Source organism: Leptonychotes weddellii, chromosome 4 (genome assembly GCF_054177405.1).
Source record: "Leptonychotes weddellii isolate Sample4059 chromosome 4, ASM5417740v2, whole genome shotgun sequence".
Taxonomy (NCBI): domain Eukaryota; kingdom Metazoa; phylum Chordata; class Mammalia; order Carnivora; family Phocidae; genus Leptonychotes; species Leptonychotes weddellii.
The window spans coordinates 467,694-483,096 of record NC_138372.1 but is presented as its reverse complement, the minus strand read 5'-3'; the positions used below and the strand labels follow the sequence as shown (position 1 = coordinate 483,096).

General features: G+C 61.5%; 1 protein-coding gene across 1 annotated transcript; it reads right to left on the bottom strand.

The window, feature by feature from the left end:
- Positions 1–5,274: 5,274 nt before the first annotated feature.
- On the bottom strand, positions 5,275–10,586 carry VWA1 (von Willebrand factor A domain containing 1). Its single transcript, XM_081817284.1, has 4 exons — positions 10,432–10,586; positions 8,757–9,314; positions 6,779–7,057; positions 5,275–6,655 (listed from the first exon to the last, which is right to left on the bottom strand). Exons 1-4 carry the CDS (start codon positions 10,502–10,504, stop codon positions 6,318–6,320), a joined length of 1,248 nt encoding a protein of 415 aa, XP_081673410.1. The 5' UTR covers positions 10,505–10,586; the 3' UTR covers positions 5,275–6,317.
- Between the last annotated feature and the right edge of the window lie 4,817 nt (positions 10,587–15,403).

The window sequence follows — 15,403 nt, the reverse complement described above, 5'->3', positions numbered from 1 at the left end:
GGCCGAAACGCCTAGTTACGGGGACCGATCAGGGACAAAATGGGTTGGGTGCATGTGTGCCCTTGTTTACGTCATTTCCTGGTTAGACGTCAGTTCTGTGTCGCGTTGCCGTGGGTTCCCGCAGAATCCCGACGAGGCGGAGACGGAGAGGCAGGTGCCGGGGAGCCGGGGCGGGGGTCCTTGGTACGCGAGGTCCCGGCGACAGGGCGGTGAGCCCCGGACGGAGGGAGCGGCCGCCGGAGGGAGAGCCTGCGGAAAGCGGCTGATCCGCGAGGGAAAATCAATCCGGGGCAGGCGCGGGGAGGGGCCTCGACTCCGCGCCCCGGACCCGCCGCCCGCGACCGAGCCGCTGGGGCCCCTGGAGGGTTGAGGCTGCGCTCAGTGGGTCTGGGTGCTCGCGCACGTAGTCGGCGCTTAGTAAGATGTTAGAAGGGTAGAAACGCAGTCGTTGCCCGTCCCCTAGAGCCGCCATCAGGTTGAAGAGCCGGCTGGAGAACAAGCGCGCCCCGGCCTCCTTTTAGGTATCTCAGCAAGCCACAGTGGTCCGTGCTCGCACGATCCTTTGTATCACTCCGGAGTGGCTCACAGGCTGGCTCAGTTGGTTGAGCATCCGACTCTCGATTTCAGGGTCATGAGTTCAAACCCCGCACTGGGCTCCACACTGGGTGTGGAGGCTACTTCAAAGTGGCTCACAACTGGAGGGAGACGGATCTCAACCCCAGAAGCGTGGAAAGACAGAGCAGCCCCTCCAAAGTCCCACAAGAGGGCGTCCTTGCTGGAGGAGGGGTCCAGTCTTCTGGGGCACCTCCAAAGGCCACGTGCCTGCTTCCGGGACAAAGGGGCAGGCTGACCCCGCCTTGGGCAGAGGGAGGAAAGGATGGGCAGAGCCAGCGTTGCTCTAGAACCCACAGTACCCAAAGCTAGCAAAGTTCGCTTCTAGGGCCAACATCCAAGTTGCCCCTTTAGTCTTTCCTTGATGGAATTGGTTGAGTTCCCAGAATTATATGGAGTTGCCCCCAGTGGACTGAAAACAGTTTTAATGCTGAATAAAAATAGGGGAAAGAATTAAAGATGATTCTGTGATCTTTCACCCTCAAATGAAGAGAAAGCCAAATGAGTTTCCCAGCCAGATGCCGCCCCCCCTCCCCCACACCAGTGGCCATCAAGGTTTTTATGGATTAGCCACAAACTATATACTTCCCACAGCCCCCCTAGCAGGGCTCTGCTGCATGAAGAAAAGGAAATGGGTAAGATACAGGAAGTCCTTGTCCAAACACAGCTCAGCCATGTGCCCGTTTAGCTCCATCCATCCCAGTCCAGTATTGGCAAGCTTGTGTACGTTTATTTAAAGAGGAATCACTGGGGGGCGCCTGGGTGGCTCAGTCGTTAAGCATCTGCCTTCGGCTCAGGTCATGATTCCAGGGTCCGGCTCAGGTCATGATTCCAGGGTCCTGGGATCGAGCCCCGCCCCGCATCGGGCTCCCTGCTCAGCGGGAAGCCTGTTTCTCCCTCTGCCACTCCCCCTGCTTTTGTTACCTCTCGCACTGTGTTTCTCTCTGTCAAATAAATAAAATCTTAAAAAAAAAAAAAAAAAAGGAATCACTGAGAATAAATTTCTGCATTTAAAAAGCCAGTTTCAAAAAATAAAGTCAGGGGCGCCTGGGTGGCTCAGTCAAGTATCTGCCTTCGGCTCAGGTCATGATCCCAGAGTACTGGATTGAGCCCCACATCGGGCTCTGTGCTCAGCATGGAGCCTGTTCTCCCTCCGTCCACCACCCACCCACCACCACAACCCCCACACATGCTCTCTCTTTCAAATAAACAAAATCTTTAAAAAATAAAAAATACAGTCAGTTTCATTTAACTTGACTTAATTTGAAAAACAGAGTTGATTGTTGTTTAAGGATTTAGGTAAGGGCACTCCCTTTGACAGTGGGGTCCCCTCCAGTCTCCATCATCTGACTAGGTGGGCTCCATACTTTCCAGTCCCCCCTCATTTGTTTATTTATATACATATTTTTATTTTTTACTTTTTTTCAAGTAGGATCCTTGCCCAATGTGGCACTTGAAGGTCGACCCTGAGATCAAAAGTCTTGTGCTGTTACCTACTGAGCCAGTCAGGCGCCGGCCGGGTACTTTCCAATTTCTGATGGGCCATAGAAAACATCCAATCCACTTGTGTTTGTCACTTAAAATCTTAGATTGGGAGCCATTGAGGAGGGCAGACAAACCTTTCCTAAAATCACTAAGTTAATAAAATGGAATTATGATGATGCTTTTTACCTGATGCATTCACATTTAACTGACAAATGTAGGGTTCTCTGCTGCTTGTGCTGAGCTGTTTTGCTGACAGATTTCCTGATATCACCCTCCCCACAACATGTGGCTTTCTTCTCTGAGGTTGTCCTCCAGCATTTAAGACCTGGAGGAAAGACTGCAGAAGTTGGAGATGCAGGTGGACAGCTTGGCCTACAGCCTGTCCTTGAGTCCAAAGAGAGAAGACAGGTGCCCCTGGGAAGCCCAGGCAGCAGGTGTGGTTTCTGGACCCCTGGCTCCGGCCGGACCTCCAGAGCCACATGGCACACCAGAGCTGTGGCCTTCCAGTCTGGCCCACAGCCCCCCACTCACCAAACCCCAGGGTGTCCCATCACCAAGGTGGCACCTGCCCACTGCTCAACCTGCCTGGTGTCTGCCATGGACAGCACTTGTGCAGAAGCCTGCCTGCTTATCACATTTAAGACTCCTAGGACAGCCAGGCCTTCAAAAGTAACGAGCTGGTCCCTTTTCTGTTCCCTCTCTCCGCTTCCAAAAGGACCTGCTGGTTCTGGTGTTGCTCACAGTCGCCCAAACCCACATGCAGGCCACACCCACACCCACACCCCCACCGGACAGACTCCAACCCTGCCAACAGAAAAGCTGCCCAGCCTGGCCCTCCCAAAATGGGGCCCTGGGCTGCTGATCCCCATCCTAGCCAGCAAAGCAGGGCAAGCAGGGCTCCCAGATCACAGGGCTCCTGCAGCTCTTCCCTGTGCCTCCAGAGAGTCAGAAGAGGTAATGAGGGCTTAGAGTGCTGAGCCCTCAGACGTGCTACCTTGGGCCCAGGACTGGAGAGTGACTCAGGACTGAGCCCAGAGCTCACTACCCCTCCAGTCTTGTCTTCCCGAGTAGCATATGCTTCTAGGTAGGCAGTTGCCTACTGAGATGCCCTGGCCTGCTGTTCTCTCCCCCGTGGGTCCATCTCACAACCAGGACAGCCCCACAGATGAGTGCACAGGCACTCAGCTGCCCCCACCCGGCTGGCAGGAGACACACCGAGCACTGGCCTGCCCTTCCCACAACAAAAGCAGGGGCAGATGCAGTCTGGACAGACCTTGGAAGCAGTGTCCTCTGAAGCCATGGCCCCTGAGGAAGGTGTGTTCTCAGAGGGGCTGTGAGTGGGCACACGCCGCGTGATGTAACCTCTCGCTTTCCTTGTCTTAACCAGAAGCAGCCACAGCCCTTTCTGATTTTCACGTCTGCGTCAGAAGCTCACAGTGCCACGTATCACTTCACACAGAGTGACATGTGTGAGTCCCTGCAGGTGGCAGCCTGCGGGGGTGTGGGGGAAGGCCAGGACGGAACTTTCCTGGAGGTTGTTCCCAGACATGGCCCAGATTTACCAACCTTTAAGAGTTGCCTGCGTGGCTCAGTCAGTTGAGGGTCTGACTCTTGATTTCGGCTCAGGTCATGATCTCAGGGTCGTGGGATGGAGCCCCCGCATCCTGCTCCGTGCTCAGTGTGGAGTCTGCTGGAGATTCTCCCTCTCCTTCTGCCTCTCCCCACCCTGTGCACGTGCTCGCTCTCAAATAAATAAATCTTAAGGAAAAAAAAAGTTGCCTAGAACAGTGCAAAGGGCAGCACTTCCAAGGTAAGGGTTTCCAGAAGAGGCATTCCTTGGCACAGAAGTGGGGGCTCCTTTCCCTGCCCTCAGCATCCAGCAGTGATGAGCTGAAGCTGGAGCCTCTTCCAGGGAGTAGGGCCATGTGTCTTTGGCCACTCTGCCCTCGCTTTGGATTGTAGGTATGTTTGGGGGAAGGAGCTCATCTGTCTCAAGTGCATGACTGAGCCATTAGGAAAGCACCTGCCAGTATTCTCTTGCTTTTTCTCTTGCCGCCCGCATAGCACTCTGCAGGCTGGACTGAGAGGCTCTGTGGAAGGGGGACCTTTCCAGGTGCCCAGTGGGCTTGGACCTACAGGTACCCTGGGCATCAGGGTGGGGCACACTGGCCTGCACATGGGGAGTTCTGGTCAGCCTTGGGGAAGGTCTCCCTCTCCTGTCGATGCTGCCTAGACCCTGTTGTTCACATCCACCAGCCTAGGGAGGGGTCCGCCGACTCTGGGCTGCCGGCTAACCACCGGTCAGGGGGTAAGCAGATGCCCGCAGTGGTAGAGGCCACACAGGCCACTCGGCTTCCCTGGGCCTGATTCCCCAGGGGTTGTGGGGACACGTAGGGGAAACCCAACGCCCACTCAGCAGTGCCTCCCTACCCTCTGACCAAGTCTGGCCTGGCCCGGCACTACCAGGGGACCCTGGACCCACCACCTTAGCCCCCCTGCCCACTCAGCCTGCTCTGGTCACACAGGGCAGGAGCCCTTTGTCTCCCATGCCGTTGTCACATAAGCAGATGGTGGGCTCGTGCACTGCTGGCCCCCACAAATGTTCAGTACACTAGACTAGTGTGGTGCAGGCCTTAGGTGCTTAGGGAGCCATGTGATTCTTGGGAGTCTGGTCCTTGAAAAACGGTGGCAGGCCAGCTTGATTGAAGGCTGCCCCCAAACACATGCCACCAAACCCGAGTGGGCAAACTGAGAACACTGTCAGGGACTTGAAGACCACCTCTCTCAACCCTGCAGTTTGCTTGGGTTAGGGTGTCCATTTCCCACTAGCAGGCGGCGGGCGAGTCCAACTGCTGCTGAGGGAGTGGTCTTGCCAGCAGAGGGCGCCACAGCCCCACCCCTGATCTGAAGGCGGTGGTGGGGACAGCCCTGCACAGCCAGGTCCTCGTCCCTGCCTCTGGCAACTCTGCTCCAAAGCGCGGAGTCCCACCCACAGAAACGGCCAGGGCCCTCTGAGGAGGAGGTGCAGATGGCAGGGTGTTCTGAGCCTCAGCACCAGGAGGGGCTCGGCTCCCCTCCCCTTCCCCAGCACCAGCCGCAGAACACTGGCCTTCCGTCTGGGAGCTTTCACAGGGCTGGAGTGTTGGGACGGAGTAAAGCACTCTGAGACTGCAGAGCTCAGTTTACATCTAATTTACTGTATTTTAAAGTCTGGGGTGTTAGTGGGGAAGGGGCAAAGTGCAGACGGGAGTACATACATGCCTTGACGGGGCTGAGGGACAGCAGGTACTGCCCTTAGGACTCGTCTGGTGGCCCCAGTAGAGCAGTGGTGACAGGAGGTGGGGTCAGAAGATGCTGTAGAGAATCGCTGGGGTGAACCCACCCAGGGGAACCTTGTTTGTCCCTGCCCATGCATGGAAGCTCCCCACCCAGAAGCAGGGGAGGCTCCCTGTGAGTGCAAGCCTTGGGGCTTGCAGGGGCAAGGAGCCCTCCTGTCTCCAGGGTCCTGTTCCTCCAGGAAGGTGCCATCTGCATCCCTGTGGCTGTAGCTGGACCCAGCTGGGTCCTGGGCAGGAAGGCAGGGCCACTGTCCCCAGCAGGCCAACTGAACACCCTGGTAAAGACCACCTTTCTGCTGACCCAGCTGCTGAGCACACCATCGACCTGCCACCACAACGCCCTGACCTTTTCCAGATCCTGTCACCTCCGGGAAGCCTTTGGAACCCAGCCGGAGCCAGCTCCCGCCCTTCCCCCATCCACCTTCCACCCACATCTAGGACCTGAGGCCGCAGGGACGCAGCGCGGCCAGCCGGACCGAGCCCTCTCAGACCGATGCCAGCCCTTGCCACCAGAGGGACTGGGCCTTCACACAAATGAGAGGTCCAGCCGCTCCGCTCAGCTGCCTCCTGTCCTGCGCTCGAGGTCAGTCCTGCATCTGATGTTCTCAGCCCGCCCCAGACTCCCTGTCCATCTTCCTGCTAATTCCTGCCCAAAGGACAGCACCGCGTGTCCAGCTCTGGGCCCGGGCAGGGCAGGGGGTCGCGATGGCCGGGGAGTCAGGCGAGCCCTGTGTCCTAGAAGGCAGACGCCCGAGCAGGGAGCCCTCCGCCGCCGCAGGAGAGTTCTGGGGGGGGGGGGGGTTCGGACGGAGTCGCCGCGGGGCAAGGCCCAGGTTTTGGCGGTGGGGAGAAGGGGGCCCTCGGGTGGGCGGGGCGGCCGGCTCACGGCTCCCGGCCCCCGGCCCCCTGCGGCTGGGGGCGCGGGGCGCGGCTGCGCTCGCCGTCGGGCGTGCAGGCCTTGGCCGACAGCGCTCTCTCGCGGCCCGAGCGGAAGGCTGCCGTCACGGTCACCAGGTAGGCGGTGCTGGGCGCCAGGCCCTGCAGCGTGGTGCTGTTGCGGCCCGCCGGCACCTCCACGCGCTGCGCCGCCCCGCCCAGCAGCGGCCCGTACTGCACGTGGTAGCCGAGCACCGCGGCCGGGCCCAGCGCCGGCGCCCAGCTCACGCGCAGGCTGCGCGGCCTGGCATGCGAGATGACGATGCGCTCCGGCCCGGCCTCCTCTGCGTGGGGGGGGAAGCGCGCGCCTGAGCGGAGTGGGGGCGCGGCCTCGGTCTGGCCCCGCCCCGCCCGGTCGCCCGCGGCACCCCACCCCCCGCCCAGCCCGCCCTCCGCGCCCCGCTCACCCGGCAGCGTGTGCACCCGCAGGTGCTGCGGCCTCACGAGGTGAACGTTGGACTCGGGCACCAGCGCCACCTCGTAGTCGGTGTCAGGGTCGAGGTTGACCCAGGCCCAGCCCGTGGCGTTCCCCGGCAGCTGCTGGCGACGCACGGTCCCTGGCTCGGCGCTGGGCGTCAGCTCCAACACGTAGTAGCCAGAGTCTGCGGTCAGCAGGGGCGGCCAGGCCAGGCGGAAGCCGCTGGACGTGACCTCAGAGGCACGGAGTTGCTGTGGCCGCATCGCGTCTGCGGGTGGTGCAGGGGGTCAGGTCTCCTCTCGCCCAGCCTGGGGCCCTGACTGACGGGGCAGGGAGACGTGGGGAACAGCCCAGGCTCCGCCGCCCCAGCAGTGCTAATGATAACACGAACCGGTGACAGGGCTGGGGTTAGGAAAAGAGTGCAGTCGCCCACTTGGGACTCCATCAGGTGCTTCCTTGCCTGCCTCAGCTGCAAACCCAGACAGGTGAGGAGCTATAATGGCCACTTCCCACCACTCCAGTGGCCCCTCAAAGGTGGTGTCTGAGAACAGAGGACCAGCCACCCTCCCTAGCCCGAGTGGCCCGCACAGAGTGTGGGGTCAGCTCAGCTCTGGACAGTCAAGGCAAAGGGGCACCAGTGCAGCCAGAAGATGGGAGGCTCTGGGTGGGGGGACACCCTGGGGAGTGATGACGGGGCAACTCCAGGAGTAGCTGGATGTGGGGTCACAGTACCACCTGCCTCAGGTTTCTAGGAGGAGGGCTCCAGAGTGGGACCCCCAAGTGTGCATTACTCCTGAGCCCATGACACCACATGGCCATGTGAGTGACCACGCAAGTAGGTAAGGTTGATAAATGTCTGGGCAGCGTTATGCCCATCGGGATCTTGATGCTTCCTTATTGAATGCTGGGTGCTCCAGCTGTCAGCCTGGCACTCATTCTCCTACGCATCCCCCATATTCAGACCCCACCCCACCCCTATCCCAGGAGCCCCCACCCTACTGCCTCACTGCCCTGCAGCCTTGGGTTCTTCCTGTCCAGCTGCTGCCCTTCCTCCTGCTGTCCCCTCCAGGCTCAGCCACAGTGGTTGACTCAGGGGCCACCAGGGGCCAGGCGTCCCTGGGGGAAACCTTTGGAAGGACCCTCTACCTTTCTGCAATCCACAGTCCAACCCCTTCCGGTTTTGGGTGGATGATTAACCCACAGGCAGAATTCAGGAAGAACCCTGGGGTTAGTGGCATTTTTCAGTGAATAGAGCCGGCTGAGCCGGTAATCAGGCCCTTCATCTCCAGCCCCTCCCACCGCGAGGTTTGGCTGGGGATGGGGGGTGCGGGGGTGGTCTGTAAGAAAGTTGGTGGGGGGCTGCTAGCCCCTGCAGTGGGCCCTCCCTGGTCCAGCCTCCTCTAGCAATTCCCAAAAACACCACTGGTGCAAACCCACTCCCACTCCTCTGACTGTCTCTACCCCTAGGGTGGTAGGGCCCGAGCGCTGTGGGAGGCAATCCTAGCCCATCCCGACCTGGCTCTCTCCCCCCCCCAGGCATGGCAGCACCTGACACACATACAGGAGCCTGTGCTGTCCATCTGCAGAGTCCTCGGGCTTGGACCCTCCCCCTCTTCCTCTCCATTTAACCACATCCCACCCGAGGCAGCCCCTTGGTCTCGCGGCCCACTCCAGGCCCTCCACTCTGGGGGGGTGCCGTCAGCAGAGAACCCCACCTGGAGATGTTCACTCAGGCCTGGCCCTCTGTCCACTACAGCCCAGGCAGTGGGGCCTACAGAGCACACAGCCGGAGCGCGTCCCTGGAGGATGCACAGGGCAGCCGTGTGCGTTGCCTCCCTGCCGGACCCCCACGAAGCGCCACTGGCCCCGGAGCCCTGGCCCCTGCCACAGGCCCTCGAGTACCTCTCCCGCACCTCTGCCGAGGTTCCTTGCTGGGGTCCCCCCAGGCCCTGCCTCTTCCCACCTACCCAGAATGGATCCCCTCAGCTCCTGGGCAATGATGTGCAGGTCGTCCACATCCACAAAGTGTAGGTGCTTCTCCGCGGGGGCCGAGGCGGCAGCAGACAGCTCCAGGAGGTTGCCCTGGCCAGTACTGACGATGAAGACAGTGACACCCCGGGCCTTCAGCTCCTGCATGGGGGGTCCCACGGGGTCGCTGGAGCCGCCGTCTGTCACCCACACCAGCACCTTGGGCACCCCTGGCCGGGCCCCCGCCACCTCCGCAAACAGCTGCTCCTTGGCGTAAGCCAGCGCCAGGCCAGCGTTGGTGTCACCCATGCGCTGGGCTGCAGCATGTACGGCGTCCCGGACAGCCTCGCCTGAGCTGTGCTGGCCGAAGGGGAACTCGGTGTGCGGGCGGCTGCCCACATGCACCAGGCTGGCACGCAGAGCCCCAGGACCCAGGGGCAGCAGGCCCACCAGCTGCCCCACAAACTCCCGAACTCGGGAGAACTCATAATGAGACACGCTGGCCGAGCTGTCCAACAGAAACAGCAGGTCCCCCTGGGGGGCCGATGCTGGGGGGCCTGGGGGAGAGGGGAGGGTTCAGCCCCAGGTGGTGGCCCCCAGACAGCCCCACACCCAGGGCAGAACCCCCAGGGCCTGAGCTTTCCCTAAGCTGGAGCTTACCCTTACCCAAGTGGGCCCTGAAAGCCTGCTCAGCCCCACGCCCAAAGGTCCTGAAGGTGGCAGCCCTGGGGGAAGGGGGAGAGGGGTCCTGAGCCACAGTGGCCCACAGTCTCAGTGGGTTCTAACTCTGCACCCTGGTCATATACCTGGGGTGCTCTCTGGGCTCAAGTCTCATGTGTAAAGGAGAGCCAACCCCTCTAAGCCCCTCCACCCTCCCTTTGCTCAGCAGACTCTGTGCAGGCTGGAGTCAAGGGTCCTGGCCCAGCACCCAGGAGTGTGAATGGACAGGCCTGGGTCACAGGGGGGTTGTTTGCTCAGGCTTGGCTTCAGGCCCACAGCCCAGCCTCCAGGTAAAGCAACTAGTTGTTGGGGGGGTGGGGCACAAAGCCCCTGCGGAGACTGGGAGCTGAGGTGGATAGATGAGAGGGACAGAGCATGATCACAGCCCCTCCCACAGCCCATATGGCCAGGCTGGAGTCGTGACCCCACTTACAGATGATGTCACCCCTCCTCTGGACCCATCCTCTACTCCATCTGGACCCAGGAAGCAGGTTACCTGCTGGAGCAGCTTGAGGGCCCACCAGCCCCTCCAAGGCCTTCCCCTTGCTCCCGGCACCCCAGGGGGCAAAAGGACCCTTTCCACCGCTGGGCCAAGGGCAGACAGGAGCTGGGGTGTCTCGGTTCTGATCTGTGCCTTGCGGCCTCTGTATCCTCCAATCCGGTGGGGCGACTCTAGCCCTCTTACCATCCCATCCCTCTACTAAGCGTCATCCCAAGGAGAAGGAAACTGAGGCAGGGACCTCCTCCCCGACAGACACCACCCCCTTCCTTTCCAGAGCCCCCTCCCCAACATCTGGCGCCCGCCTAGCCGCCTGAGGCACCGCAGGTGGGTGGGGTGCCCTACGGCCGTCTCTACCCCGCGGCCGCGGGAGGGAAAGAGACTGCCCCGCGCAGGCAGCAGGGGGTAGGGGCGCCGCCCGAGCTGGAGCCCAGCCCGCCGCCCTCCTCACTCACCACGTTCGACGCCGCTCCGCGCCAGCGCCAGCCGCAGGCTCAGGGCCAGGCTGAGCGCCGTCCAGGGCAGCATCGCGCGACGGGAAGGGGCGCGCTCGGCCTCCGCTCGCCGCTCGCTCGCTCGGGGACTGCAGGGCGCGCCGCCGCGCAGGCCGGACCCGACCCCGCCCCCGGGAGGCCCCGTCCCCGAGGCCCCGCCCCCTGTGCACACTCACCCCGCGTGCTGAGGCGCACAGACTCCGGGAGGCGGGAGGCGTGCGCGCGGAGGGACCCAGGCGGGTTGCGACACGCAGCACTCACGGGGATGCGACCGCGGCACACACGCGTGGGCGTGCACAGACACAGATACTGCAGCTTTCTTTCCTGGTTGGGAGGCTTGGGGTCCGCACTGTCTCCTGCCCCCAGCCAGGAGCAGAGCAGGGAGCTATCAAGCTGGACCATCCCCAGGCCCACCGCCCGTGACCCCTGAGTGCTAAGAGCCTCTGAAATCAGGCCCAAGGGAAACCCAGGGGTGCGACGGGGTGGGGTGACACGGAGAACAAGGTCACCCTGGCAAGGCCCAGGCCCTGGACTCACCTCTACCACAGGGCTGAGAGAGGGGTAGGTATTGGGGGCTGGACACTTAGAAAATGGGACATTGGGAGGGGCAGAGGTCTGAAGGGGAGCTTCTTGAGGGACCCAAAGCCCCCCACCCTACCGGACTTCTTGGAGGAAGAGGCATATAGGAGCTGGGAATAGCTGGTTCAGGACCTGTCCAGTGTGACCATGCTGGAACTATTGTTGTCCCCATACACCCTGCCCAATGAGGGACCCAGGGCTTGACCCAAGATCCAACTCCAGGACCGAGGGCAGGCCCCCAGCCCTCTGGAGGGACCCATTAGCACCAGAGGTGGCTGACTGCAGGGGGCATCCTGAGACCACTCAGGCCTTGGGGCAGATTCCCTCCCCTTGGGCAGGAGCTGAGGGTCCAGATGAGGTCTCTCACTACTTTTTCTTTTCTTTTTTAAGATTTTATTTATTTATTTGGCAGAGAGAGAGAGACAGCGAGAGAGGGAACACAAGCAGGGGGAGTGGGAGAGGGAGAAGCAGGCTTCCCGCTGAGCAGGGAGCCCGATGCGGGGCTCGATCCCAGGCCCCCGGGACCATGACCCAAGCCGAAGGCAGGCGCTTCACCAACTGAGCCACCCGGGCATCCTGAGGTCTCTCACTACTATAAGAAGACCACTGCCTTCTCCCAGCCACTACTCTGTGGAGCTGGGAGGACACAGTTCCCCCGGTGCAAGGTGGCAGGGGCATCTCTGCCAGGATGTCCCCTCCCTTACCCCCTCCCCAGGAGGATGCTCAGCAGCAAGGACGGATGGGACTCAATGGTTTTCCTTCCTCCCTTTATGGCAGGTGAGGGTGAGACGCTCTGTGAGACAGGCCGGAGCTCCAACTTTGCCTAAAAAAGGAAGTGGCCCAGCCAAGCTGGAGGAGCTGGGGCAGGAACAGGCGAGGACTGTGTCCCCGCCGCCCCCACCCCCTCGAAGGGAGTCTTGGCAGTGGTGGTGCTGGCTCAGCTCCACAGACCTCAGGCCTCTGCTGGGACCAGAAACTGCCTGGTGCTTCCGCCTGAGCCCCGGTGTTGGGGGTGGGCGGCCATGGGCTTGGGCCCCTGAAGTCCAGGGTGTGCCTCCCGGGGGGCCTGGTGTGGCCCCCAGCCCCAGAGCACACCAGGCTGACCAGGACAGCTGCTGCTGCTGGGGACAGTGAGTAGAGGCCATGGCCAGGCAGGCTGGGGCACCAGCCGAGAGCTGAGCCGGGCAGGGGGCATTGGGGTTGAGGTACCCAGGTAAACATGTGCAAATCCTCCTCGGTTCATCCTCCCTCTCACTGGGCACCCGCTGCCAGGGGCAGGGAGCTGGGCCATGGTGGACTGCCCACTGGTAAGGCAGCGCTTTACCCCTGCTTGTCTCCCAACTCCTATGTAGCAGGCGGGCCAGTCATACTTGGGCCTGTGCAGCAGGGCTGACAGGGAAGTTTCCGTCCCTTCTGGAAAAACTGAGCGGGTCTCCTTGGCCATGACTCAGGCCCTCGAGGAAGCAGCCGCCCTCCTCCCCCCCGGCCTCTCCATCAGAGAGAAAAAGGATGAGAGGCCCGGTCTTAGGACTGGCCTGCCAGGGCCTCTGCCCAGACTTGGCTGAGCTCGGCTACCAGCCCTGGTAGAGCTCTTCCTCAGCTCTGCTCGTCATTCCTGCTGCGCATGCTGAGCTGAGCTCTCACCTGACCCCTGGGAGAGGCCCCCCACCCCCCATCTGGTCGGCTGTACTCCCCTGGCCCCCTGCTCTGCCCTGAGGCTCTCCTGCTGCAGCATCCTGGCAAGTCTCATTCCAGCATCCTGCACTTCCCAGGGGGAGACACCGGCAGATGGAGGGTCCCCAGGGAGCGTGGGGGTCAGCCAGGGGTGTAATAGTCAGGGTCAGGGCTGCGCTTGAGGCAGACGCCAGAGGAAGCACAAATATAATTGTCCGGAAGCCTCCTCTCAGAAGAAAGACAGGCTGGGAGGCTGGGGGGGTTGAGAAGGACAGAGGCAGCCAGGATACAGCAGGCCCTGCCCACCCGCCCTCTCCCTCCCCCAGGTCCAGCCCCTGCCTTGGCCCAGTCTGAGAGCCTCAGAGCATCACTTCCTGGCACTGGCCCACCCCACCCGCTGCTTCACAGGCAGGTGGAGGGGGTTCCGTGAAACCCAGGGACATTGCTCTCCGAAGGCACTGCCCCTGCCCCCACAGGGTCCACAGGAACACTCCCTCCTCCGCACAGTCCGGGCCTCTGCAGAGAAGAAGGGCCTTTTGTCCCTAGCTCACTGTGGTCATGTTGACCCTAGGGAAAAGGGCAGCTCCCGGGGCCTCTGACCCCAGCCTGAGGGCACTCTGGGCCGGAGGGGCAGAGCAGTGTGGGTCCCCACCCTCACCCGGTGGGGTGCCCTGTGCCGCTGTTTTTTTATGTGTTTGTACCTACATATGCAACCATGCACGTGCTGGGGGACACAGAAACAGGAACAAGGGTTGTTGTGGTCCTGAGGCGGGGTGTGGGGCAAGCTGGAGGCCCCCAGAACCCACCCACAACAGTAAGGGGGGCAGAGGGAGGGGGCGGCCAGAGCAGCAGGGCCCAGAGGCCCCTTCTGCCACCCACCCAGCTGCCACACCCACGTGTCCTTCTAGACTCCACCTGCCTATTTGTGGTCAGGGACATGCCAGCACCTAAGGGACCAGGCCTGAGGGTCTGGAGGTCCTGTTAGCTCACTCCCCAGGAGCCCAGGCCTGCCCCCTGTGATCCCAGAGCTGGCAACAGCAGGGTGGGCAGCCTGGGTGTGGGGTGGGTACCACCCTGTCTGCATTCATCCCATCAGGTCTCTGCTGCGGTCAGCCACATGCCAGATTCTGCTCTGGGGACATGCAGACACCCTGTCCTCTGAGGGCTGCCAGGCTGGATGGGGGGCAAGCAGTGGCGTGCTTGCCAAGATGTGGGTCTACTTAATTTCCCTGACAAGGGTGAGGCCATGTCAGACCAGGTGGGCACGAGCTACAGGAAGTGCCAAGACCCGAGGGTGGAAGCTGGCCGGTGTGTCGGGACAGTAAGGAGGCCTGGGGGGCAGAGGGGGTGGGGCAGGTTGTGGGGTTTTCATGGGGGAGGCAAGGGCCCGTGGTGTGTGCAGGGGCAGGGTGATGCCAGGGGGCTGATGCCAGGTGTCTAAGGGGCCCCTAGGTAGCTGCTGTCTTAGGTAGATCCTAATGGACAGGGGGCGGGAGGCAGAAAGGGAGGCCAGCATCCAGACCCGTTTTTGGCCTGTGCAGAGACCTGAATAGTGTGCCCCTCCTGAGGTGGGACCCCTGCTCTGGTTCCCTCTGCTGGAAACTTCTGTAACAGGGAGATGATCATCACACCCAGCCCCAGCCCCAGGCAGGGTCCAGACCAGTTTGGATTGGTAAGTAGAGACTAGGGAGGAACAGACCAGTGTCAACACCTTGGTGGGGGGCTCCCCAGAGGTCAGGGTAGGGCCCAGGGGGCAGGGGGGAGGAACTTAGCCCTCAGAGCCAGCACTAGGCACTGCCTATTGCTACCCAATTCACCCACCCAGCTCAGCTGCAGTCCAGCACCCCTTGCCTAGCCCGCATGCCTGGATGGGGGCAGGGCTTACACCAGGTGGGTGGCTGGGGGGAATGAACTGGCCAAATCTCCTGTACGCCTACTAGCTGCCACCAGTGTCTGAGGGTGCGCCTGCAGACACCTGAGCTCCCATCCCAGGAAATACTTTGTGAATGAATAAATGACCTCAGGCAGGTCAAGGAACCTTACAGAGCCTAATCTCCCCATCTGTGGGGTTGGGACAGTGTCTCTGCCTGGAGTGTTAGGGGAAGCAGACAGAGGGATGCATGCACACAAACACGCAGTGCACACACACATAGGCACACACACACACAAACATGCACTCTGGAGACCCTCCCATGACCAGGCACACTTACAGGCTAGGGGCCTGGGCACCTGGGAAAAAAGCATTTGTTGCCCAAAGTAGAGATTTCCGCCTGCCCCACCAGTAACTCAGTGCCTCTGCCCTTGACTTTCCTGACTGGCCCTCTAAAAGCAGACCAATAGGCCCCTTCTGTTAACCCCCTACGGCCCCCCACAGGTGCTCCTTTTGTGAGTGGGTGGGGCAGAGCTGGGGCTGAAAGCAGGTCATCCCTGGGGTCAGCTAGAGGCCATGCAGGGCCCCGGGGCAGGCCTGGGAAATTGGGACACACCTTAGGAACCCTTGAGGCTCTGGCAGCTGAGCTCCCCACCAAGGCCTCCCCCCACATCAGGCCCAGCTGTTGTTTTGATGACTCTGGGGCCAGGCGGATCCTCAGGAGAGTCCTCATCTTCGAAGCCTGGCCAGAGCCTGCCCAACCTTGGGCAGGAGGGGAAGGAAGGCGGCTTTAGACCAGGGGAAGATATC

Excerpts from the sequence above, each read along its gene's own strand:
- VWA1 (XM_081817284.1), bottom strand. The coding sequence starts at position 10,504 with ATGCTGCCCTGGACGGCGCTCAGCCTGGCCCTGAGCCTGCGGCTGGCG. Across the intron at positions 7,058-8,756 it reads GCTGAGGGGATCCATTCTGG|ACGCGATGCGGCCACAGCAA; the intron begins GTAGGTGGGAAG and ends CACCACCCGCAG. Across the intron at positions 6,656-6,778 it reads GCGGGTGCACACGCTGCCGG|AGGAGGCCGGGCCGGAGCGC; the intron begins GTGAGCGGGGCG and ends CCCCCCACGCAG.